The following is a 26,678-nucleotide window of genomic DNA, read 5'->3' as shown; positions in this document are numbered from 1 at the left end:
ATTTTGGGGCCACACCTGATGGTACTCAGGGCTTATTCCTGGCTCTGTACTGCTAGGATCAATCCTGGAGGGGATTGGGAGATGTATGTAGTACCGAAGATTGAATCTGAATCGGCTACATGCAAGACAAGAGCCTTACCTACTTGTATTCTCTCTCTTTGGTCTCATATCTCTCCACTGTCAGTTTATTAAATTATATCTAAACTTCTTGGGCTAGGGAGTAAAGTGCCTGCTTGCATTTTTCTAACTCTGATTTAAATCCTTGGTGCCATACATGGTCCCCAAACACCACTAGAGATCACTCCAGAATAAAAAGCCAGTAATAGCCCCTGAGCATCACTGAGTATGGCCACCAAACCAAGATAGTAATTGTTAAGTAAATAATATCCAAACATCTTAACTCAATATTCATACCCTCTTTAAATATGCTTTCAATCTTATCTTCTGTCACTTTCCTCTACATATCTTAGCCTCTAGAAAAAAACCAAATTTCTTTCCATTCATTCAATAATTTCATTGTGAGGCCAGGGATGTGGTTAAGTAGCTGAGAATTTGCTTGCATATATAAAACCCTGAGTTCAATCCCTGACACTGCCAAGAAAAATAAATAACAAGTCCAGTCAGTCTCCCAAAGGAGGAGACTAAAGTTTTAATTCAGTCCTCCTACTCATGAGTTTAAGCTACCCATCTAAAACATGAGGATCATAATATAGCAAGAATTACTGAAGAGATAAAGCAGGAACACTTAAGACACACACTAAATTTGAGTTGAAGAGAGAGAGGATTGCATGTAAGGTGCTTGCCTTGTACAACAAGGTTGCCGGAGAGGTAGCGCTAGAGGTAAGGTGTCTGCCTTGCAAGCACTAGCCAAGGAAGGACCTCGGTTCGATCCCCCCGGTGTCCCATATGGTCCCCCCAAACCAGGGGCAATTTCTGAGTGCTTAGCCAGGAGTAATCTCTGAGCATCAAATGGGTGTGGCCCAAAAAAACCAAACAAACAAACAACCAAACAAAAAGACAAAGTCAACCCAGACTTGGCACACACACACACACACACACACACACACACACACACAGACTACTGAGCATAGATACAGGAGTAATCAATCTCTGAGCACTGTAGAGATTTACTGTCTTTTCAAAAACCAAACATAATATTTATTTTATATAAATATAACTAATTAACACATAGTAAAGCACAGCAGAAACACTCACTAATTACAACTGTCTCTAGTCCTTGAGAATCTTCATCCGCACCTGAAATCCTTCTGATAAATTAGGTAAGGCCAATCTAACAATCTGGGTTTTTTTTTAATTTTTTGAAGTGTATTTCTTTGTTAGGAAATATGAGGAGAGAAAGGAAGAGAGATAACCAACCATAAAGTAGAAGAGAAATACAGCACACCAAGTTTGGGTGCAGAAAGTATAAGGGCACCCTAACACCTAACCCTTTAAGGCTTACCTCAAAAGCTACCTATACAAAAATCTGCCTGGTCACTTTAGTCAGAAGTTATTTTGCAGGGCCAGAGAGATAGCAATGAGGTAGGGCGTTTGCCTTGCATGCAGAAAGATGGTGGTTTGAATCCCGGCATCCCATATGGTTCCCCGAGTCTGCCAGGAGTGATCTCTGAGTGCAGAGCAAGGAACCTTGAGTGCCTCCGGGTGTGACCCCAAAATAAATAAATAAATAAATAAATAAATAAATAAATCTATGTATCTTGGTTTTTGTTAGTTTGGTTTTATTTGGGGTCACCCAGGGTGATGCTCAGGAGTTACTACTGAGCACTCAGGAATCACTCCAGTCAATATTTGGGGGACCCTATGGAATGCCAGATCAAACTCAGGTAAGTGCTTGCAGGCAAACACCCTACTTGCTGTACTATTACTCTGGCCCCTTTTTACACTGTACTGAATATGAGTGGCAGCTGGTTTATCATAATTTACGCACAAGTTGTTCTGTCTGCCCTCATATCCTTGCAAATAGATGGAATAAAGTCATCTGTTTCTTGTATGACTCCTAGTATATCACTTTATGTTCAACAAATGAAATGATTTTTATATTCTCTTAAATAAAATCAAAGACCTAGGAGGTAGTTCAAATTACTGGTAGAGCACATCTTGCATGTATGGCCCTGAGCTCAACTCCCAGCACTACCAGGGGGACCCTGGGAGCTCCCAAATACTACTTGTAGAAATGACCCTACAGAATTTATTAAGAGTAAAACTAGGGCCCGGAGAGATAGCACAGCGGCGTTTGCCTTGCAAGCAGCCGATCCAGGACCAAAGGTGTTTGGTTCAAATCCCTGTGTCCCATATGGTCCTCCATGCCTGCCAGGAGCTATTTCTGAGCAGACAGCCAGGAGTAACTCCTGCACACCACCAGGTGTGGCCCAAAAACCAAAAAAAAAAAAAAGAGTAAAACTAAAAGTAAGTTAAAATACATTTACTTTGGGGACAGAGAGAGTACAATGAGGAGGATACTTATCTTGCAAGAGGCCATCCAGGTTCAACTCTGTACCCTATATGGTCCCCCAAGCACTGTCAAGAATGATCCCTTAGTGCAAAGCCAGGAGTAAGCCTTGAGCACTGTTGGGGGGAGGTGCCCAAAAGCAAAAGAAAAAAAGTGAAAAAGTAAATAAAACACATATCTCAACTAATAGTTATACTTAAAGTATATGTATTATACTTAAAGGTTTTTCAGTTTGTTTGGTTGGTTGGTTTTTGGTTTTTGGGCCACACCTGGTGACACTCAGGGATTACTCCTGGCTATGCGCTCAGAAATTGCTCCTGGCTTGGGGGACCATATGGGATGCCGGGGGATCGAACCACAGTCCGTCCTAGGTTAGCGTGTGCAAGGCAGATGCCCTACCACTTGCACAACCACTCTGGCCCCAACTTAAAGGTATTTTGATGACTAGCCAGGTCTGAGGAGAATACCACGGAAGAGGAGAAGATGAGGCAGACAGAACAGATAACACCTGAAAGAGCCTGCAGGACCTCAGGCCCAGCCTCCAAAGGACTCACTTTCATCCCTAAGGAAGATTTAATGTGTGTGGAAATGCTCAGGTGTGGAAGTGAAAAATCTGAAGAGCAGGAACCCCAGAAATCTGGGACTTCCTTACATTCCCTCTCGTGTCCACAAAGTTTCACTCTAATGCTTTTACTAGAAACTGCCCTCTTGTATTACCAGACATTATTACTTAAAATCATCCACCAAGACTTTTGCTGCTTTTAAAGACCCCAAAAACTGAGAAAACATCAACCATAAGAGCAAGAAATATGGTTTAAAACTGCCTTTTAAAATAGTATTGTTGGAGCCTGGAGAGATAGCATGGAGGTAAGGCATTTGCCTTGCATCCAGAAGGACAGTGGTTCAAATCCCAGCATCCCATATGGTCCCCATGCCTGCCAGGGGCGATTCCTGAGCGTAGAGCCAGGTGTGACCCCTGAGCACTGCTGGGTGTGACCCCCCCCAAAAAAAATAGTATTATTGACACATAGTAAAGAACTTTCAAGAAACCTGAATATGTTGGTGTACAGTAAACTGATTAAAGAGCTCAAAAGAATAATCTGGCAATTTGCAGCCAGTGTTATAAAGTTGGACATACCCTTTGAACTCTGAATCTCATTTTTGAACATATATACCAAAGAAGAAATTCAAGTGGGGGTAGGCAGGGGAAAATTTCTTAAAAAATGTCTACAGATGGGGCTGGAGCAATGGCACAAGCATTTGCCTTGCATGTGCTAACCTAGGATGGACTGTGGTTTGATCCCCCAGTGTCCCATATGGTCCTCCAAGCCAGGAGCGATTTCTGAGCTCACAGCCAGGAGTAACCCCTGAGCATCACCGGGTATGAACCAAAAAAAAAAAAAAAAAAAAAAAAAGAAAGAAAGAAAGAAAGAAAGAAAGAAAGAAAAAAAAAGGTCTACAGCTCTGCTACTTACCTCATTTCAACACTATTTGAAAAACACCCAGGGGCTGGGCAGTGGCGCTAGAGGTAAAGTGCCTGCCTTGTCTGCGCTAGCCTTGGACGGACCTCGGTTCGATCCCTCGGCATCCCATATGGTCCCCCAAGCCAGGAGCGACTTCTGAGCACATAGCCAGGAGTAACCCCTGAGCATCACCGGGCATGGCCCAAAAACCAAAAGAAAAAAAAAAGAAAAAAAAAGAAAGAAAAACACCCAGCAGAGGGGGCCAAGATAATAAATCTCAAAGGGGGGAAGATTATCCACTGAGAACTCACCACAACAAAGGGGCAAGAAAAGATGACTGTTTAAGTAAAATGAGTCTCCAATTTCCTTCTTTTTTTTTTCTTTTTTTTGAAATTCCAAAACCCAGACCAAAAATACTTTGGAAGCCAGAGAGATAGTACAATGGATATGGTGCATGCCTTACAAGCAGCTGACCTGTCATACATGGCCCCTCAAATACTGTCAGAAGTGACCACTGAGAGCAAAACCAGGAATAAACCCTGAGCTCCGGGGCCGGGTAGGTGGCGCTGGAAGTAAGGTGTCTGCCTTGCAAACACTAGCCAAGGATCAGGACCGCGGTTCGATCCCCCGGCGTCCCATATGGTCCCCCCAAGCCAGGGGCGATTTCTGAGCACATAGCCAGGAGTAACCCCTGAGCGTCAAACGGGTGTGGCCCAAAAACCAAAAACAAAAACAAAAACAAAAACAAAAAAAAACCCTGAGCTCCACTGGGTGTAACACATACAAAAAATGTTTTAATTAAATCCTACTGTTAGCTGTTTATTCACATCTTCTATCTTTTAATCAGTTTCAACAAATGTTTTATCTTTCTATATATTTGCATAAATTTCCATCTTATTTGTATAGTTTACTTGTGTGAAATTATTCATAGCATGCCTTAAATCATTTTAATTTCTCAAGTTCCTCAATTACCAAATTCATGCCAATTTTTGGTGAACTGTATTGCCTTTTCTCAGTTTGACAAGTCTGTTTGAGTTTTTCAAAGAACAAACTTATTAATGTTCCTTGTTGTATTTGGTTTTCTTTCATTGGATTTTCTAATCTATATTATTTCTTTCCTCCTATTTGCTTTCAATATTTTGCTCTTGATCTAGATTCTTAATTTGGAAAATTGGGTGTTATGTTTTTGTTTATGTTTTTGTTTTTTGTTTTTGGGTTTTGGGCCACACCTGGCCATGCTCAGGGGTTACTCCTGGCTATCTGCTCAGAAATAGCTCCTGGCAGGCACGGGGAACCATATGGGACACCGGGATTCGAACCAACCACCTTTGGTCCTGGATTGGCTGCTTGCAAGGCAAACGCCGCTGTGTTATCTCTCCGGGCCCCATGCATTTTTATTTTATTCTTCACTACAAGATTTCTGCAGCTATAATATTTGCTTTATTCTTCTTTATCCTATAAAATATAATTTTTCTTATATTTATTAATATCATAACCCTGGCTCAAATCCTAGGCACAACATATGGTGTCTACCCTGAGAGTCACTACCACGCCAAGAACAGCCTCTGAATACAGCTCAGGATGCTCCTGCACACACACACACACACACATACACACACACACACACTTTCACACTTTTTGCATTTTCAAAAAGTAACATGATTTTACTCTTTAATAAAAAGTAACTTGGGGCCAGAGAGATAGCATGGAGGTAGGGCATTTGCCTTGCATGCAGAAGGACAGTGGTTCGAATCCCGGCATCCCATATGGTTCCCCGAGCCTGCCAGGATCAATTTCTGAGCACAGAGCCAAAAATAACTCCTGAGCACTGCCATGTGTGACCCAAAATCCAAAAAATAAAATAAAATAAGATAAATAAATAAATAAATCTTCCAGGTGGCCTTTAAGTAGACTGATGCAAATCTAAGTTATTTAAATGTATCACACTACTTTTTTAGTTTAAACGAACATGTAAAGGGTTGGATAGGGCACTTTCCTTGCTTGCAACCAACTTGAGTTCCATTCTTCAGTATAACAGACAGTACAACAGCCCCCAGAGACCTTTCAGGAATAATCCTTGAGCACAGAGCCAGGTATAAGCTCTGAGCATTGCTGGTTGTGACCAAAAAAAAAACAAAAAATAAAAAAAATAATAATAGATCACCATACCAATTCCTCAGGTGACTTCAAGACATTTTCTCTATGTAAAAAAGGATAAACATTTAACTTGGAGGGCTGGAGAAATAGCACAGCAGTAGGATGTTTGCCTTGCATGCTGCCGACCTTGGATGGACCCGGGTTCAGTCCCCAGCATCTTATATGGTCCCCCGAGCCTGCCAGGAGTGATTTCTGAGTGCAGAGCCAGAAATAACCTCTGAGCACTGCCGGGTGTGGCCCAAAACACAAACAACAACAACAAACATTTAACTTGGTCTATATGTCCTATGCTATTTTTATAATAATAATTTTTATTTTGACCAAAGTGGATTACATATCTTTCACAGTAATATTTTAGGTACATATTAACATTGAAACAGGGGTTTCCCATCACCAAAGTTGTCCTCCCACCCCCCCATGCTATTTTTTGGGGGTTTTTTGTTTTGTTTTTTTGTTTTTTGGGTTTTTTTGGTTTTTGGGTCACACCCAGCAATGCTCAGGGGTTACTCCTGGATCTATGCTCAGAAATTGCTCCTGGCAGGCTCGGGGACCATATGGGATACCAGGATTTGAACCACCGTCCTTCTGCATGCAAGGCAAACGCATTACCTCCATGCTATCTCTCCGGCCCCATCCCATGCTATTTTTTAAGGTAAGTTTATTATTAAGAGTACTAATGGTAGGCCCGGAGAGATAGCACAAAGCGTTTGCCTTGCAAGCAGCCGATCCAGGACCAAAGGTGGTTGGTTCGAATCCCGGTGTCCCATGTGGTCTCCCGTGCCTGCCAGGAGCTATTTCTGAGCAGACATCCAGGAGTAACCCCTGAGCACCACCGGGTATGACCCAAAAAACAAAAAAACAAAAAAAAAAAAACAAAAAAAAAGAGTACTAATGGTAATGGTGAATCATTTTAACATTAATATTTTAATATCATAAAAATAACATTTATTCAGTAGGGTGTTTGCCTTGCATACAGCCGATCCAAGACAGAAAGTGGTTTGAATCCCGGCATCCTATATGGTGCCTGCCAGGAGGGATTTCTGAGCACAGAGCCAGGAGTAACTCCTGAGCACCGCTGGTGTGACACCCCCAAAAAAAGTCTGAAAATAAAATAACAGTTATTCTTTCTTTTTTTTTTTTTTTTTTTTTGGTTTTTGGGCCACACCCGTTTGACGCTCAGGGGTTACTCCTGGCTATGCGCTCAGAAATCGCCCCTGGCTTGGGGGGACCATTTGGGATGCCGGGGGATCGAACCGCAGTCCGTCCTACACTAGCGCTTGCAAGGTAGACACCTTACCTCTAGCACCACCTTCCCGGCCCCAAAATAACATTTATTCTAATATAGAGCAATTGGAAGTGACAGCAAGTAAAAAAAATCCAAAAATCTGAATTGAAATAATAGTACATTTGCCTTACACATGCCAACCTGGGTTCAATCCCTGGTGTCATATCTGGTCCCCTAAGCACCACTAGTAGCGATTCCAGAGTGCAGAGTCCAGAGTAAAAACTGAGCGTGGCCAGATGTCACCCAAATACAAACATTCTGGCACACAAGGATAATTATGAAAGTGTACAATTGACAAAATGTAAGTGTGAAATAGGACAAAAAAGAGAAAACTTTCTCTCCCCTCAGACAAAATTTCAATTAACTGTGGAATGTTAGTGTTTAAACAACCATTGGCAAACGTGAATACTTTGAGAGTTTGACATCTAAAGTCTTAACATGGAAGTCAAAAGTAATGAAAATGATAATTAAGCAAGATGAAAAGGTTTCAGAACTAAAGATAGTACAGCAGGTAAAGTGCTTGTTTTGTACAAGGCTAACCCAGGTTTAATTCCCCGCATGTCTCCCAAGCCCACCAGGAGGGATCTCTGAGTGATCTCTGAGCTCGATCCAGGAGCAAACCCAGAGCACAGCTAGGTATGCCCCCAAAATTTTTTGGAAAGGTTTCTACTATTAAAAGCATAGAAGAAAAGAAAAAGTTGGGCCCAGAGAGATAGCACAGCGGTGTTTGCCTTGCAAGCAGCTGATCCAGGACCTAAGGTGTATGGTTCGAATCCCGGTGTCCCATATGGTCCCCTGTGCCTGCCAGGAGCTATTTCTGAGCAGACAGCCAGGAGTAATCCCTGAGCACCGCCGGGTGTGGCCCAAAAACCAAAAAAAAAAAAAGAAAAGAAAAGAAAAGAAAAAGTTACCAAACTAGTTTGTTCATCTGGGCTTTGAGCTCTCTCCAGAAAAATTAATTTCTCCATTTAATGAGGAATGACACTTTTATTTTTTGCAATGCCAAGACTCACATGTAGGAAATAACACATACAAGGTAAATGCTCTAACACTAAGCTATATCCTTGGTCCCTGTATCTTGTTTATTTTTTCAATAAAGGCCCAGTTGTTTATTTACTCTTATGGTGCCAGGGATGGAACCCATGATCTCCCTTAAGCAAGGTAGAAGCTGCATTCCAGTCCTAACTCTGTCTTGGAGGGTGGTGTGGAGGAGGAGAGGAAACCTGGGAATTTGAGCTATACCCAGCTGTGCTAAGGACTTACTCATGGTTCTATACTTTGGAACCACTCCTGGTAGTGTTCAAGACCACATGGGATATCAGGGATCAAACCAGGATACACCATGTGCAACACAGATGCCTTGTCCACTGTTTTATCTCTCTGAACCCTGTTTATAGTAATAATAATAAAATGTATATTAGAATTAGTTTTTGGATTCAGACTAAAAAAAAAATATATATATATATACATTTTTTGGGTTTTTTGGTTTTTGGTTTTTGGTTTTTTGGGGGGCCACACCCGGTGGTGCTCAGGGGTTACTCCTTGTTGTCTGCTCAGAAATTGCTCCTGGCAGGCATGGGGGACCATATGGGACACCGGGATTCGAACCAACCACCTTTGGTCCTGGATTGGCTGCTTGCAAGGCAAACACCGCTGTGCTATCTCTCTGGGCCCATATATACATTGTTTAAAATCTGTATTTCATTTTTAGCACCATAATTAAAAGTTAATAAAATGAAAATCCAGTTTGGGAATAAGGCAAGTCATTTCTTAGCACTTAAATACTAGTTGTTATCTGCAAGGCTGGGAATCACTTTTGCTGTGAATGAAGATTGACACCAGAGCCAAGAGAGGGGTGATGAGGCAATCTGGAAGTGCTGCATCCCTCCCTCCATCAGTCAGCAGAAGGGTGGCTGGCTCTCTGAGGGTGGGTCTCTACAGCCTCCGGGTGTGCTGGACTTGATCCTTCTGATTCTGTGCCAATAGCACCACCCACAGAGCCTGCCTGGGTGGCACAAGAAAAGGCAGGTGCTCAGAGCGATGGTAGAATGGAGGATGGAGTTGTTTGTTTGTGTTAAGGTTTGTCTGTTTAATTAGAATACAAGATCAAATCAGTGATGACTCTAAAGAGAACCTTGTTCCAAAAAAACAACTCAAGGGGCCAGAGTGATAGCACAGCAGGCGTGCTTTGCATGCAGCTGACCCAGGGTTTAGTCCCTGGCATTCTATATAGTCCCCAGAGCTTACCAGGAGTGCAGAGCCAGGAGTAACCCCTGAGCATCAATGCTGTGCCCCCCCCAAAAAAAAAAAACACAAACAAAAACCTGCTCTCAAAGTGGGAAAGAACGTAACTTCTACATTTCAAGACAACTTTCACATAAGTACAGATATTGACCCAGCTTTTTCAAAAGGCTCTTACGGGCAGGAGCGATAGCATAGCGGTAAGGCATTTGCCTTGCATGCAACCAACCCAGGACAGATGTCAGTTCGAATCCTGGCATCCTATATGGTCCTCTGGAGCCTGCCAGGGGTGATTTCTGAGCACAGAGCCAGGAATAATACCTGAGTGCCACCGGGTGTGACCCAAAAACCAAAAAAATCAAAAATAAAATAAAATAAATAAAAATGTGGGGCTGGAGAGGTGGCGCTAGAAGTAAGGTGTCTGCCTTGCAAGCACTAGCCTAGGACAGACCTCGGTTCGATACCCCAGCGTCCCCCCAAGCCAGGTGCGATCTCTGAGAGCATAGCCAGGAGTAACCCCTGAATGTCAAATGGGTGTGGCCCCCCAAAAAAAACCAAAACAAATAAATAAAAATGCTCTTAAAAGACCAGAATTATAGGAAATGGGGAAGGTGTTTGCCTCTTTAAACTTAATTTATAGCATCTGAATTGATGCAATCCTCAAAATATTCCAAGTGCACCAAAAAGCTGACCAAGTTCAAGCCCCAACATCCCATGTAGTCCCCAAACCTGCCAGAAGTGATTCCTGAACACAGCCACGTAAGCTCCAAGCAACATCATGTGTGGCACAAAAAGAAAAAAAAGAAGAGGGGCCAGATTGGTGGCGTAGGCCGTAAGGCATCTGCCTTGCATGCTCTAGCCTAGCACAGACCTCGGTTCAATCCCCTGGCATCCTATATGGTCCTCCCAAGCCAGGAGCGATTTCTGAGTGCATAGCTAGGAATAACCTGAGCGTCACTGGGTGTGGCCCAAAAACCAAAAAAGTATTAAAAAAAAGAAAGAAAAAAGGAAATGTACAGTAACTCAACTTAATGGCTATGAACACTATGGCTATGAACACCGTGGGGCCCAAACCTAAATAATTTCACTGTCTAAAAATAAAAAGAGGGGACAGAGCAATATCACAAAAGGTAGGGTGTTGGCCTTGCACAAGGACAACCCAGATTCGATTCTTGGCATCCAATATGGTACCCCAAGCCTGCCAGGAGCAATTCTGAGTGCAGAAATAAGAGTAACCCCTGAGAGCCACCGGTTCTGCCCCACCCCCAAAATTACCCAGAACAAAGCTACTCTATGAACTGAAATGAAGGGGCCAAAGAAATACAAGAAGAAAGGTGCTTGCCTTGTGTAAAGCTGACCCAGGTTCAATCCCAGGCACCACAGTGATATCCAAAGTACCCCCAGTCCTGAGTACAAAAGTCTGGGATAGCTCATAAACACTATTGGGTGTGTTCCCAAAAATGACTAAATAAGACAAAAAATAAATTATGGGGAAAATTCATAATATAGGAGGTAAGGTTCTTGAGTTTCACATGTCTGGCCCCAGTTCAATCTCTGGCACACATGGTCTCTCAAACACTGCCAAGGGTGACTACTCAGTACAGAGCCAAGAATAAGCCCTAAGCACCACTGGGTGTGGCTCAACCCACCCCTCCAGTGGAATTAAGTAATATATTGAAAAACCATTTCTTAGAGTAAAAGACTACAAATTATCACTTAAACTAATATGAATTATCTTTTGGGAAGGGAGTTGGACCACAACCAAGGGGTTAGGACCAGGAGCAACCCCTGGTGATTCAGGGGACCATATGTAATGGTGTGGATTCAAACCACGACCACAGTCAATACAAGTGTCTTACCTCCTATACTATCTGTCCAGCCTTAAATATGAACCATCATAAAAATGTGTCTCATAGAATGCTAGATCAAAACAGGTTAAAATCAAGTATCTTCCTCTTTAAACTTAATTTATAGCATCTGAATTCATGCAATCCTCAAAATATTCCAAGTGCACCAAAAAGGCAATGACAACATCATGACATCATTGCTACTGTTTTACCTTCCCTTTTACTACTGAAATTGCTATCATGGCTGTTATATATAAATTAAAATTGGCACCCATTTCATCTCAATGTTTTGGGTTTTGTTTAGGAGGCTGTATCCAGCAGTGCTCAGGGACGTCTACAAGAATGTTTGCTCAGGCAAGGCTCATTCCCAAGGATGCTCAGGGAACCAAGCATGCCAGGAATCTAACCTGAGCCTCCTGAATGCAAGAGGCATGCATTCCAGTCTATTGAGTTGCCTCTCAAGTCCTACATCTGAATTTTTTTTTTCGTTTTTGGACTTTTGGGATCACACCCAGCCGTGCTCAGGGGTTGTTCCTGGTTCTACACTCAGAAATCGCTTCTGGCAGGCTCAGGGGACCATATGGGATGCTGGGATTTGAACCACCGTCCTTCTGCATGCAAGGCAAACACCCTACCTCCATGCTATCTCTCCGGCCCCTTACATCTGGATCTTAAAAGAACCACACTGGAGCCAGGGTAATAGTTCAGTGGGAAAGGCTCTTGCCTTGCATGTGGTCAAACCAAGTTGGATCCCTAGCACCCCATATGATCCTCCAAGCTCACCAAGAATGATTCCTGAGTGCAGAGCCAGAAGTAATCCCTGAGCACTGCAGGGTATTCTCTTTACCTCATAAAAGAACCACACCAAAGAGGGGTGGTACACACAAAGACATAGAGTAAAAAAGGAACAGGTGGGGCCAGAGCAGTGGCACAAACGGTAAGGCATCTGCCTTGCCCACACTACCCTAGGATGGACCGCGGTTCGATAACCTGGAGTCCCATATGGTCTCCCAAGCCAGGAGCAACCTCTGAGTGTCACCGGGTGTGGCCCAAAAGCAAACAAAAAAAAGGACAGGTAAATTTATGAAAACACAAGACCTTCAGTTTGGCTGGAGAAAGAGCAAGAAGGACATGGGGGCTGCAGAGATATACAGCAGGTACACTGGACTTGCACGTGGCTGACCTGTGTTCTATTCCCAGCATCTTACATGGTGTCCAAGCATTAACAGAATTCCCCAATACTACCTGAATGCAGAAACAGAAGTAACCTCGAAGCATCACTAAGTGTGGCCAAAATAAAGAAAAGGGAAGGATAAAGAAAGGACTCACAACAATGAAATCATGAGACTCAAACTTTAATACAAGTGTAGGCAGGAGGGTTGGTATGGGTGGGTCTCTGGGAGCACTGGTGGAGGGAGGTTAACACTGGTGGTGGGACTAATGTTTAAACATTGTATGTCTAAAACTTAACTATGTAAATCACATTGCTTTACATTTAAAAAATAAAAATTAAAGGAAGAACATGAAAAGGATAGAATTTTTCAGATAAAAGCCAGAGCTGAAATGATGTTGGTGTAAGGGGTTTGATGTTTTCTTATCAGTGATGGATCTCACTAAGCAAAGAATCAGGAGTTAAATCCTGAGCACTGACTGAGATATATACATATTAAAGAGGAAAAATGATAGAATCCAATGTTTTCAAAAAATTACTCAAGTGCATAATTGATAGAAAGTAGACTAGTTAAGGGATTATGATATCTGAGGTCAATGTAATAAAGGCATATACAACATTAGAAGAAAAAGGGGATTGATTTATGAGGCATTATTAATGAGGAAAGCTCAAAAGACTGTGACTTAACAAAATAGGAAGGGGAGAATTAAGAAAAGGGTAGAGATAAGAAAGTAGGTAGGGGGGCCGGCGAGGTGGCACTAGAGGTAAGGTGTCTGCCTTACAAGTGCTAGCCAAGGAAGGACCGAGGTTCGATCCCCCGACGTCCCATAATGTCCCCCCAAGCCAGGGGCAATTTCTGAGCGCTTAGCCAGGAGTAACCCCTGAGCATCAAACGGATGTGGCTTGAAAAAACAAAAATCTAAAACAAAAAAAGTAAGTAGGGAGATGAAGAGATAGAAAAGTGAGTAAGGCATTTGCCTTGTATGTGGCAAACCCAAGTTTAATCCCCAGCATTTTATATAGTCCCATGAACACAGCCAGGAGTGATTCCTTAGTGTAGAGCCAGGAGTAACCCTGAGCATTGCTGGGTGCGACCCAAAAACAAACAAACCAAAAATGCAAAATAAATTCCAGGTTTCTTTTTTTTTTTTTTTTTTTTAAAGATGGGGGCATATACCCTTCAGTGCTGGGGCTTATTCCTGGTGATGCTAAGGTGTGATACAGGTGTGATACAGGTGCTCAAACCTGTATCAATCATGCACAAGGTGGGTATATTAACCCCTGTACTATCTCTCTAGTTCCAGAATCCAGATTTAAAACTTAAGCCACCAGGGCTGTCAACACTGAGAAGAGTCAAAGGAAGGCCAACTCTATTTTCAGGAGGCCTGTTGTTTTCAGTGGTTAGTCAATATGGGGTGGTTAAAGAATGTATTATTTGAGATGGGCATGATAGACCTCTGTATTTATTATTTCTGGACTTACTCAAATGGATGTGTCCAGAAACAATAAATATGGGTTATAACTAGAGAGAATCATTTTTCCAATTACCATCCCGAGAAACTGGCTGGAGTCTCAGAACATACAAGACACCCAAGGAAGGCAATCAGAATGCATAAAGTTCTTGACCTGAGACTATGACCCAAGGAACTGTGAATAGATACAGCAGGACCTATATAAAAAGATCCAACAACAACAACAACAACAACAACAACAAATCAAAAGCACAGAGCATAATTTATTCTGTTCTTCAAAACTTCTCCTAAAATAACTGTTATGATTTGACTTGGGGAGTTGTTTTATTTTTTTAAGTTAATTTTGTTGATTTAAATCTCATAAGAAAAAAACCAGGAATATTCACATTGCATTTAATTCAGATCCACTATCAACTAACTATTCATACAATTCAGTCTTGTTCTTAATTTAGAAATCTTCTGGAAATAGATAGTAAAATGCTCAGACCACATACACTTCCTGGAACCATTTTTTGGGAAGGCTAGGTAAAGTTATGTCACATGTACACTTGCATGTTTTAATATAAAGAAAAGTGAAGAAAAATCAAACATACTAACTTCCATAGGTGAGTTCTCTTAGCTTTTCCATTTCTCTTTTCCTGGAAGTATTTTCCCTATAATAAAAGATGTGTCAAACCATGAACTGAATCATTCACTCACTATAATCAGCAAATAAAGCAGCACTGATAAAAAGTTTCCTAAGATACAGAAATGCAGGCTGGAGAAAAAGTACAGGGATTAAGGCACTTGCCTTGTACACAGCTGACCCCAGTTTATCCCTAGTGCCCTATATGGTCCATAAAATACTACCAGGAGCATAGAGCAGAGATTTGACTCAATGGTAGCACACTTGCGTTGCATAAGTGAAGCCAGAGTGCTATTCCTGACACTGGCAAAAAAAAAAAAAAAGTGTTAGAGTATACTATTAGCAACATATTCAAGCATGAGCAAATGATTGCTATACTAGGAATTTGGGGGAAAGAACAGTTAGAAAGAATAGGGTCCCTGTTTCTTGATCTTCTCTGTCAATAAACAGTTGCCAGTTATTACTCACTGAAGTAATACTTTGAAGTGCTGACAGAAATCCATGGAGAGACAAGATAATCTCATGACATTCAGGCAAGGTCTGAGGTTTCCTCTGAAGAATAATCTTTTAGGCTAGTCCATGGGGACTTATATAGAATTAATTGTGTATGGTCTTTCTGACCATACAGAATTTCTTAGACTGAATTTTTCTTTATTTTTTGTTTGTTTTCATTTGTTTAGGGACCACACCTAGTGGTGCTCAGGGGTTTCTCCTGGCTCTGAGCTCAGAAATTACTTCTGGCAGACTCAGGGGACCATATGGGGTGCCAGAGATGAAACCAGGTTGGCCACATGCAAGACAAATACCCTACCTCTGTGCTATCACTCAGGCCCCCACTTTGAGGTTCTTAACCCTTCCTCCTTCCCTCCATCCACTTTCTCTTCCTCATTCCCCTCCCTCCTTCCCTCCTTCTTCCCTCTGTTCCTTCTTTCATTCTTTCCTCCCTTCCTTCTTTCTTCCCTCCCCCCTTTCTCCTTCCCTCCCTCCCTCCCTCCCTTGCTCCCTCCTTCCTTTCCTCCCTCCCTCCCTCCCTCCCTCCCTCCCTCCCTTCCTTCCTTCCTTCCTTCCTTCCTTCCTTCCTTCCTTCCTTCCTTCCTTCCTTCCTTCCTTCCTTCCTTCCTTCCTTCCTCCCTCCCTCCCTCCCTCCCCTCTGGTGCAAAAGTCCTATCCTTTGTACTATTTCATTGACCCACTGAACTCTGTTTAAGAACCCAACATTTCTTTGGCCAAGTAAATTAGTTCACATTAATGTATAAGAGATTTTAGATATCTTAATATTATTTCTCATTTATTCTACAAATGTTTACCAAGTATCTCAAACCCTTCTCTGCTGGGCACAGGAGATATCACTCAAGGTCAGCTGTTGCCTGGGGATTTTAGATCTGCTGTGAATACAACTAAGAAAACACACAGAAGTCTTCCTTGAGGTATTTGTAATATTCCAGGACTTAATTTTGTTCCCCAAAACTCCAATGTGGGGTCCAGAGAGACAGTGGGTAATGTGCTTGCTTGCTCACAACCAACCTGGGTTGGATTCCTGGCACTACATATGATCCCTCAATTGATATTAGGAGTGATTCCTAATCACAGAAGTAGCCAGGAATAATAAATCCTAAGCATAAGTAGCTGTGCCCCCAAATCAAAAACCAAAAAAAATAACCTTTCTGCCCCCAAAATTCCACAGAAATTCCAGCAGTGAGAATTTCTGAGAAAGACATTTGACGTGTAGCCTTTTCTCTATGGCAATAAATATCACATGATGAAGGTTCGAAGTCAGATAGTAGAGTCAATGGGAATCGTCAATATACCACAGTCCTATTATGTTGCTGGGCTGCTGATAATGTGGCACTTGGATGTGCTTTACACTTACTGCTATGAAAATAACACCAGTCATAGACAGCAAGCTAGGTTTGGTCGTTTCCTCCCACCTTCCTCCCTCCTTCCCTCTCTCTCTCATCTTCCTTTCCCCCTTCCATTCCTCCTTTCTCCCTTCCTTAATTTTCTAGAGGCAGCAACACCACATGGTTCTAGGAACCAAACCCAGAGTCTCAAATATGTAGCCTACTACCTGGGCCACACATCCTTGCCCCCTCAGTAGAGTGGATCTGTTCACAAATGCATATTGCTTGCCTATGTGATAGTGATCAGACACTTTTTGGAACACTGAAACAGATAAAACTGGAATATTGTTTTCCCTTAAAAATCATAACTTTTCTAGCTATAAGAAAACTGTGGGCCCGGAGAGATAGCACAGCGGCGTTTGCCTTGCAAGCAGCCGATCCAGGACCAAAGGTGGTTGGTTCAAATCCTGGTGTCCCATATGGTCCCCCGTGCCCGCCAGGAGCTATTTCTGAGCAGACAGCCAGGAGTAACCCCTGAGCACCGCTGGGTGTGGCCAAAAAAAAAAAAAATGAAAACTGTGTTGAGTTTCTCTGTGGAATGGATAAAGACTCATGTGTTGCCTTTTGTTTATTTTGTGGGGCCATGCCCAGAGGTGCTCAGAGTTTACTACCGGGTCTGCTCTTAGTAATAATTCCTGGCCATGCTTGGGGAACCATAGGGATAGTTGGAATAGAACCCAGGTTGGCCACATGCAAGGCAAGCAACTGCCACCTACCCACTGGACTACAGCCCCATGTGTGTCATCTTGATAAATGCCATGCTCACTTAGGGATCTTACTTAGAGTATTTTCCTAGTTTATTTGCCTGTGTTCTTCCTAGGAAAAGAAAACTGCTTTTTATGGTATATTGGCTTTGAGGCAATTTTGGTTTAAGGATCAGGAAAAGAGTTTGTGTGGTAATGACATATGTTGTTTATTTGTTTTGTTTTGTTTTGTTTTGTTTTTGAGCCACACCTGGCGGTGCTCAGGGGTTACTCTTGGCTATCTGCTTAGAAATAGCTCCTGGCAGGCATGGGGGACCATATGGGATGCCAGGATTTGAACCAACCACCTTAGGTCCTGGGTCGGCTGCTTGTAAGGCAAACGCTGCTATGCTATCTCTCCGGCCCCACATTAACATATGTTGAGAATGTGTGTGTGTGGGGGTGTGTGTGTGTGTGTGTGTGTGATCCTGAATTTGGTACATGGCACCACAAAGTCCCCTGAACACTGTCAGGAGTCACCCCTATTTTAGAAATCTATTTAAAATAAATTAAATAAATGATCTATTTGAACTCAGATTTTTTTCAAAATTTGTATTTAGGGCATTTTCTGATATCCTGATGAAATTGTGACTTTTGGGGTTGGAGCTTGGTTAAGAAGACCCCTTTTCTTCTCTCAGTAACTCCCTGAAGACATTTTTAATAAATTGAACATGGGTACTAAATATGTTCAGAAATCCTATATTCTTCACTTCTCTTTGATATTTAAAGCACAAATCAGGGTCAATAACGTATGATCATTCTTTTAAAAATCCAGATTCTGGAGTCAGATACACCTGAGGTTGAATTCTGACTCCACTGTTTATGTTATTTGTTAAGCCTGAGTTTCTGGTTCTAAAAGAGATATATTCAGGGGCCGGAGAGATAGCATGGAGGTAAGGTGTTTGCCTTTCATGCAGAAGGTCATCGGTTCGAATCCTGGCATCCCATATGGTCTCCCATGCTTGCCAGGAGCAATTTCTGAGCATGGAGCCAGGAATAACCCTGAGCACTGCCGGGTGTGACCCAAAAACAAACAAACAAAAAAAATATATATATATTCAATAAAGTCTATGGCAAGGAGTTACACTAGGTTTACATAGGAAAGCTTGTATAGTATTTATTAGCAAAGGGGTTGGCACATAAAAAGTACTGAAGAAGGGGCCAGGCGGTGGCGCTGGAGGCAAGGTGCCTGCCTTGCCTGCGCTAGCCTAGGACGGACCGCGGTTCAATCCCCCGGCGTCCCAATGGTCCCCCAAGAAGCCAGGAGCAACTTCTGAGCGCATAGCCAGGAGTAACCCCTGAGCGTCACAGGGTGTGGCCCAAAAACCAAAAAAAAAAAAAAAAAAAAGTACTGAAGAAATGAGACCCATCATTTAAATGGTTCCCAAACTATCACCACCTTCATGAAAACAAGCAGATAATAGTATTCTATCAAGGCACACATATATAAACATGACTGAAAATTGTCAAGGATTAACTGAGTAAGTGAAAAAAGTCAGTGATCAAAACTAAGAATACCGAGTTTCCAAAGATCATGAAAGAGGGTTATGCAAGAGAGTTAGTTTCTGGGGGCCAGAGTGATAGCACTGTGGTAGGGCATTTGCCTTGCACACGGCTGACCCCAGACAGACCCGGGTTCAATCCTCAGCATCCCATATGGTTCCCCAAGCCTGCCAGGAGCTATTTCTAAGCGCAGAGTCAAGAGTAACCCCTGAGCACTGCTGGATGTGGCCCAAAAACAAAAGACAAAACACACACACACACACACACAAAGTAGAGGATTTCTCTCCCCACCCTCACCTTTGACTACCCACAATTGGGACACCGTCCATATGAACTTTTGATGATAATGAGCACCAAGTAGTCCTAAAACTCACCCAGCAAAGTTATGGTGCCTCTTTAGGAGGTATAGAAAGGAAGGAAGGAAGGAAGGAAGGAAGGAAGGGAGGGAGGGAGGAAGGAAGGGAGGGAGGGAGGAAGGAAGGAAGGAAGGAAGGAAGGAAGGAAGAAGGAAGGAGGAAGGGAGGGAAGGAAGGAAGTATGGAAGGAGAAGGAAGGAAGGAGGGGAGGAGGGAGGAGGAAAAAAGGAGGAAGGAAGGAAGGAAGTATGAAGAAGAAGGAAGGGAGGAGAGGAAGAAGAAGGAGGAGGAGTAAGGAGGAGAGGGAGGGAGGGAGGGAGGGAGGAGAGGAGGAAATAAGTTGCAAACACACATATAGAATACTGTTTATATAAGGCTTGTTACATTGCTTTAAAATTTAGAAAGGCCTGGGCCAATGAGTTAGTAACAGTGAGTAAGGCATTAGCCCTGCATGAGGTCAACTTGAGTTTTTATCTCTGGCATCATATGTCCCTTGAGCACCACCAGAAGTTATCTCTGAGTGCGGTAACTCCTGCAGCATAGCCAGGTGAGGCCCCAAAACAAAAAACAACTAAAATAACGTATAGAGGCCTGGCACAAATAGCTCTTTGCATGTACACTATAAACCTAAGGAATACTATAAATAGCAGAAAAATATTACTATTCAAAATATTAATTATTAATTATAATTAATTGTATAATATGATTAATTAATTATTAATTATAATTACTATTTAAAATATTAATATAAAATATTTATAAATAACAGAAAATATTAATAGAAAATTAAGATTATAAAAAGAGCATTCCCATGTAAAGTTCCTGAAATGGAAAGGAGAAAGGCTGATTTGATTTTAAATGAAAGTACACAGCCCTCTAAGTCAGGACAGAAGTCTTCTGGGTGAGGATGTAGCTCAACAGGAAAGTAACACCCTTGTGAGTGTGGAAGCCTGGGCTCCATAGCTCCCTTGCTGCAGGAAAGGGATGGGGCCATAGAAATCTATCTCCAATCCACTAATCACCAAGACACTTAACTTCAACAAGCTCTGGTTTTCTTATCACTTAAAAGTGATTGAAAAAGGCCTCTGCCCCTGAGGATGAATGTGAAAGTCTGTATGTAGGAGAGTTGTGTAGGTCTGGATTGTTTTGTTTTGTTTTTTTTGTTTTTGGGCCCACACCCAGCGGTGCTCAGGGGTTACTCCTGGCTGTCTGCTCAGAAATAGCCTCCTGGCAGGCTCTTGGAAGACCATATGGGGACACCAGGATTCGAACCAACCACCTTTGGTCCTGGATTGGCTGCTTGCAAGGCAAACGCCGCTGTGCTATCTCTCCCGGGCCCGCTCTACAGAGGAGAGAATGTTCTGAATCTCCACCGTTCTCCCTGTCCAGTTGAATAGCTAGATGCGTTTAAGTGAAAAGAAACAGTGGCCTTACCCTGCCACTTCCCAGTCTCCAGTTCAGGCAACCTCCTTTGCCATCTAATTTAGCACAAAATGCCCACCCCGCCTCAAAAAAAAAAAAAAAAAGCAAAACAATAAAAGCCACAAACTGTGACTCTGGCAGGACTCCTTCAGAACTCTCTCCTGACCTTGAAATAAAATCTTTTCGTCTACACCAACTCCGCCCTCGTACAGTGTACCTCCAAACACACACGCACACACACCAGCGGCGCGCGCGCGCGCACACCACACACACACACACACACCACCACACACACACACACCACACACGTGTGTGTACCCATATGCAGATCCCAGAGGCAGACAAACAAAAAATGATAAGAAATAATCCCAAACGACTCATGATCCCCAAAAGTCTCTTGGTATTAATGACCCATGCACTCGTTTCCATTCAGCAAGTTCGGTTTGTTGGCAAAATTGAAAAAAAAAAAACAGTAGAAAGAACAAAAATGAAGAAGAAAGTCAGCGTGGTGGACTTGCCAAAGAAATTCACGCGGACTGGCTTCCAAAACACAGTCCCCTCATCCTGGAATGAATGCCCAAGCCCCGCCAAACCGAAGTCCCAGGAGCCGCGGGCGGCTTGTGCACAAGACCTGGACAGAAAGACGCACCTCTTCCTCTGCCCGGGACACACTTGGGGACCCCCCCCACAGCTGCAGGAAGCCCGCCACGCGTCCCGAGTTGGAACACACATGCATGCAATGCGCGCTCGCACGCACACACACACACACCAACACACACACACACACACACAACACACTTGCACACCTGCGCTCACCTGTCTTGAAGGCCATCTTGTCATCGTCCTTGGACCCGAAGGTCTTGATCATGGCCACGAAGAGGACCCCGCAGGCGTTCTGGATGCCGAACACCGACCCGTTGCACCACATGGCCGCCTCAGCATCACCCAACCAGCCCCAGCCGCCCTCGGGGGGCCCTCCGGGGGGACTTCTCGGCGCCCGCCCGGCACCGCGCTTCCCACCCGTCACTACCTCCACCGCCGCCGGGTCGGGGTCGGGAGGTCCGCGTCCGCCTCCGCGTCCCGCCTCGCGCCCTCGGGGTGGTCGGCGCGACCCGGGCCGGCCCCGGGGGACTCGGGGGGTCGGGGTCGGGGGGCCCGCGCGGCCACGGCGGCGGGCTCGTCCCTGGGCGGGCACCATGGCCCGAGGGAGAAGCCCCGGGGAGGCGCGGGCGGGCCGGGCGAGAGCCGGGGCCGGCCGGGGCAGCGCAGGGCGGGCGAGCGGCTGGCACCGGGGGCGCGCAGGGCAACCGGCGGGGAGCGCATGGTGGCACGCGAGCGCCTCCGGCTCGGGGCTCGGGACTCGGGACTCAGCGTCCCCCCCAGCTCGCACCCGCTCCCGAGCCGGGGGGGCCCCCGCGGCCGACTCTTAAAGGCGCCCCCCGCCGTGGCCCGTGGGCGGAGCCGGCCCGGGCTCCGGGTGATTGGGCGCGGGTGGCGAGGGAGGGGCGCGGCCTCCAGGTGGCCCCGGGAGCTCCGTCTGCGGCGCGCCTGCCCGCGCTCACCCGCGGGTCGGGGCTCCCGGGGGCCGAGCTGGGGGGCACCAGTCCCCAGGGAGGTGGCAGGGGAGCCTCGGTTGGGTGTGCCCGGGGCAACAGGCGCACCGCACCCCAGGGGTCCCTCTGGTTTTTGGGATCTTGGTGCTGGGCGCTCACCTCCAAGGACTAGCTGGGATTGGGGTCATGCTGCTTGTTTGGGAATGGACACAGATCCTATTTCACTTTTATATATTTTTTTATTTACTATGTATTTATTTAGATTTTTTGGCCACAACCGGCAGCGCTCAGGGGTTACTCCTGGCTCTGCGCTCAGAAATCGCTCCTGGCAGGCTCGGGGGACCATATGGGATACTGGGATTCGAACCACCGACCTTCTGCATGCAAGGCTTCCCTCCATGCTCTCTCCAGTCCCTCTATTTACTCTTAACTCCTGCATTCTCACATCATAACTTCTGACCACCTCTGCGCATTGAAGAGGGTCATTTTGGAAGACACACTATGATGGCCAAGTCTTCAAATGACTTCTTTCTTTTTTAAGTTGGGTTTCGGGCCACGTGCGGCTGTGCTCCAGGACAACCCCAGGACAGCCCCAGGACGGAGCTCAGAGGACCCTGTGTAGTGTCCGGTGGAGACGTAGGTGGGGTGTTGAGGCCGGTATTGGTGGAAGGCAAGGCATGCTCCCTCTCTGCTTTTGAATCTTTCCTAGCCCAAAGTGTCAAGCATGATCCTATGACATCAGTCTCCTGCCATGACTCAGAGTGGAAGCCAGATTGCTGCAGCTGCAACGCAGAGTATAAACGACTATAGGACCGCTGCTGCTGTGCCATCAGGAGTCACCCAGATATTTTTGACAGAAAACTGGAAAGCGTTATTTTTTAAATGACAGTAACAAATAAAATGCAACCCGTGTTCAAATCTGTCTCTGAATCGTGAAGCAACAGCATTCATCAAAGAAAGGAAGAGTGACTTGGGTAGAAGAACTGCTGTGGATACAGCAGAAAATGCCTACTGAAACGCCTCCCATTAATTCCATTTCAAAATATGTTTGTTTTACTTCACACAAACTAGCACTTTGGAGACCAGAGAGATAACTCCTGCTTAGAGACCCGCAGAAAGATAGAGCACAAGCTTTCCAAGTGACTGGCTGCCGGAACCATACTCAAATACCCACACCACACATGGGCCCTGAGCACAGAGCCAGGAATAGTCTTTGCACACCAGGATACAACACCCACCTCCAAACAAAAGAAAAGAAACTTTTTCTTAAAATGAGTTTTACTATAAAAAGAAAATCTTTTGGATTTTGGATTTATAGAGAGATAATATAGCGGGAAGGGTGCTTGCCTTGCTTGTTCCTGACCTGGCTTTGATTCCCAGCCCACAATATGATTCCCTAGAGTCCTGCCAGGAGTGCTCCCTGAGCACAGAACCAGAAATAAGCTCTGAGCACTGCTAGGATTGGCAGAAGAGAGGAAGAAGGAGGGGGGAGAGGGGAGGGGGAGAGGGGAGAGGAGGAGAAGAAGGAAGAGGAAAAGGAGGAAGAGGAAGGGGAGGAGGGGGCTGAAGAGGAGGGAGAGGAGGGGAGGAGAAGAGGGGAAGGAGGAGGGAGAAGGAGGAGGAGGAGACGGAAGAAAGAAGAAGAAGAAGAAGAAGAAGAAGAAGAAGAAGAAGAAGAAGAAGAAGAAGAAGAAGAAGAAGAAGAAGAAGAAATAATTATTGAAGCTGGTGAATGCATCTAAATTCATTGCACATTTTTTGAAAGTGGGCCCTATCTAGCCATTCTCAGACAAGGTAGTGGTACAAACAGCCCTGCAAAGCTGGGCCAAAATCCTCAGGTCTCTCCTTAACCTCTGAACTATCTCCTGGATCTCTATGTTCTCTAAGTAATATATGCAGTAATATATTTTATGTATGTTTTAAGATTTGCACAAAAAAATTCCCAATAATTGTTGTAGTTATTTTTACACTCAAGAGGGAATATACAATACCTCATTTTCTAAGTGTGTACTGTGTCAGATGACTTACTTAAGAGTATGGAAAGTGGGGAAGAGCAGGGGAGTAATACTGTTCAGATTATCAAAAACAAGGGAAGTCTAAGTAACTGTTACAACCAGAAAAAAAAAAATCAAAGGAGACAGGGCTACTAAATATAATGTGGTAACCTGGATAAAATCCTGGAACAGAAAAAGGACATGAGATAAAAATGAAGGGCATCCAGGGCCAGAGAGATAGCTCAAAGGGCTGGAATGCAGCCTCTGGTCGATCCCCTGCACCACATGATCCCTTAAGTCTGCTGCCAGGGCCACCTCCAGGCAGCAAGCCAGAGCAGAACCCTGGGCCCCAAAACAAAAGCAAACCAAAACAACTAAGGACATCTAAATAAAAAGAGCACTTAGTGGGGGACAGGGATACAGTTCAATGGCATATGCTCATGTCTTGCATGTGTGGCATTGAATTTGGTCCCCAGGTCCACAAAAAACGGTGGGGGGGATTGGGGGTCCAAGCAATAGCACAGCGGTAAGGTGTTTGCCTTGTACGTGGCCAACACAGGACAGATCCTGGATTGAATCCTGACATCCCATATGGTCCTTGAGCCTGCCAGGAGCGACTTCTGAGCACAGAGCCAGGAGTAACTCCTGAGCGCTGCCGGGTGTGACCCAAAAACCAAAAAAAAGTAGGGGGGTACCAAAGAGATAATGCAGGAGTTAAGACCCTTGCCTTTGTGTAATGTGGACGTGGCTAAAACCCTAAAGAAAGGTGTTTCTCTTTCTCTTCTTCTTTCTCTTCCCTGTAACCTCTTCCTTTGATATGTAAAAGCCCACTGGATAGTTACTTTTGTATCTGACTCATCATTCCCCCCACTTTGTATTGGGAGTTAGTTGGTTTGAATGAAGAGAGAGTAGTGCTGGGTTTTGGTGGGCACAGACAGAGCACATGGCAGAGAAAGAGAGTCCATGAAGTGAAAAAGCAGACTGACTTTGATGAATCTCTTTTCTGACTACTTGGTATTATTTCTTCACCGCTACCCTGGTTCATTAGACCCGTCAGCCTAAGAGGCTAGAAACATAGCATGTGGGGCAGTCTCACCACTTACAGATTTTTTTTTTTTTATTGTTTTTGGGCCATACCCGGTGACGCTCAGGGGTTATTCCTGGCTATGTGCTCAGAAATCACTCCTGGCTTGGGGGCCATATAGGACACCAGGGGATGGAACCGCTGTCCGTTCTAGGCTAGTGGGTGCAAGGCAGATGCCTTACGACTTGCGCCACCGCTCCAGCCCCTCTTATAGATATTTTTGCTTTGTTTTTTTGGGCCACACCTGTTTGATGCTCAGGGGTTACTCCAGGCTAAGCGCTCAGAAATTGCCCCTGGCTTGGGGGGACCATATGGGAAGCCGGGGAATTGAACCGCGGTCCTTCCTTGGCTAGCGCTTGCGAGGCAGACACCTTATCTATAGCGCCACCTCACCGGCCCCATCTCTTACAGATATTTTTATATTACACCTTTGGAGTTGGGTGACCTGGGAGTGATCCTTGAGCACAGGAATAATCCCAGAGCACTGACAGGTGGAACCCAAACCTACCCCCTTGCACGTGGGTACCCCCCCTGCCCCCATAAAAATGACACTTTGCTAGTATTGGCCATTAAATAAAACACATTTGGCACCCTAATACAAGATGTTAGTAACAGAGGTGGTAGAGGAATAAGACAACTCTTATCTGTAATTTTTCTCCACATCAAAAAGTATTTCAAGGGGCTGGAGAAATAGCACAGCAGTGTTTGCCTTGCAAGCAGCCGATCCAAGACCTAAGGTGGTTGGTTCGAATTCCAGCGTCCCATATGGTCCCCTGTACCTGCCAGGAGCTATTTCTTTTTTTTTTTTTTTTCTTCTGAGCAGATAGCCAGGAGTGACTCCTGAGCACAGCCGGGTGTGGCCCCAAAACCACAAAAAATTAAAAAAAAAAAGTATTTCAAAAATTAAGTTTAGGGGCCCAGAGCATACCGCAGTGGGTAGGGTGCTTGCCTTGCCCATAGCTTATCAGGGTTGGATCCCCAGTATTTCATATGGTCCCCTGAACCTGCCAGAAGTAATTTCTGAACGCAGAACTAGGAATGCTACCAGGTATAGCTCTCCAAAAAAATAAGCTTAATTTTAAATAGAGTACATATATTTTGGTTTCATTTTTACAGAGATGTATATGTGTAACAATATACTAAGCATGATACATTTATCCTATGAAATGCTGTTTTTAGCATAGAGTGCACTCTCAAAAAGTTTCAACTTTTCACATAATTTCTAAGTATTATAATGTATCCATCCCCTTTTTAGATTAAAGTTTGTCACTTTTCAGGGAGGACTGATTTAAGATCAGCTCTGACTTGATGGATGAGAAAAAAAAAAAAAAACCAGACTAGAGTTAATGTCCACAGACCACTTACCAGAGTTCCTGATATCAGCAAACTCT

At 44.4% G+C, this 26,678-nt stretch overlaps 1 protein-coding gene across 1 annotated transcript in view; it reads right to left on the bottom strand.

Moving 5' to 3' along the window:
- SLC16A10 (solute carrier family 16 member 10) overlaps positions 1 to 23,039 on the bottom strand; it is a 154,827-nt gene extending 131,788 nt beyond the window's left edge. The window contains exons 1-3 of the mRNA XM_049772606.1: positions 22,809 to 23,039; positions 21,687 to 22,381; positions 21,473 to 21,642 (exon numbers count right to left, since the gene is read on the bottom strand). Coding sequence (XP_049628563.1) covers positions 21,473 to 21,642; positions 21,687 to 22,381; positions 22,809 to 23,039 — 1,096 coding nt within the window. The remainder of the gene's footprint in view (positions 1 to 21,472; positions 21,643 to 21,686; positions 22,382 to 22,808) is intronic.
- Positions 23,040 to 26,678: the final 3,639 nt, after the last annotated feature.

The sequence above is a fragment of the Suncus etruscus genome, chromosome 4 (genome assembly GCF_024139225.1).
Source record: "Suncus etruscus isolate mSunEtr1 chromosome 4, mSunEtr1.pri.cur, whole genome shotgun sequence".
NCBI classification, from domain to species: Eukaryota; Metazoa; Chordata; class Mammalia; order Eulipotyphla; family Soricidae; genus Suncus; species Suncus etruscus.
The sequence above is the reverse complement of the archived record's forward strand: the minus strand, read 5'-3'. Positions and strand labels throughout refer to the sequence as shown.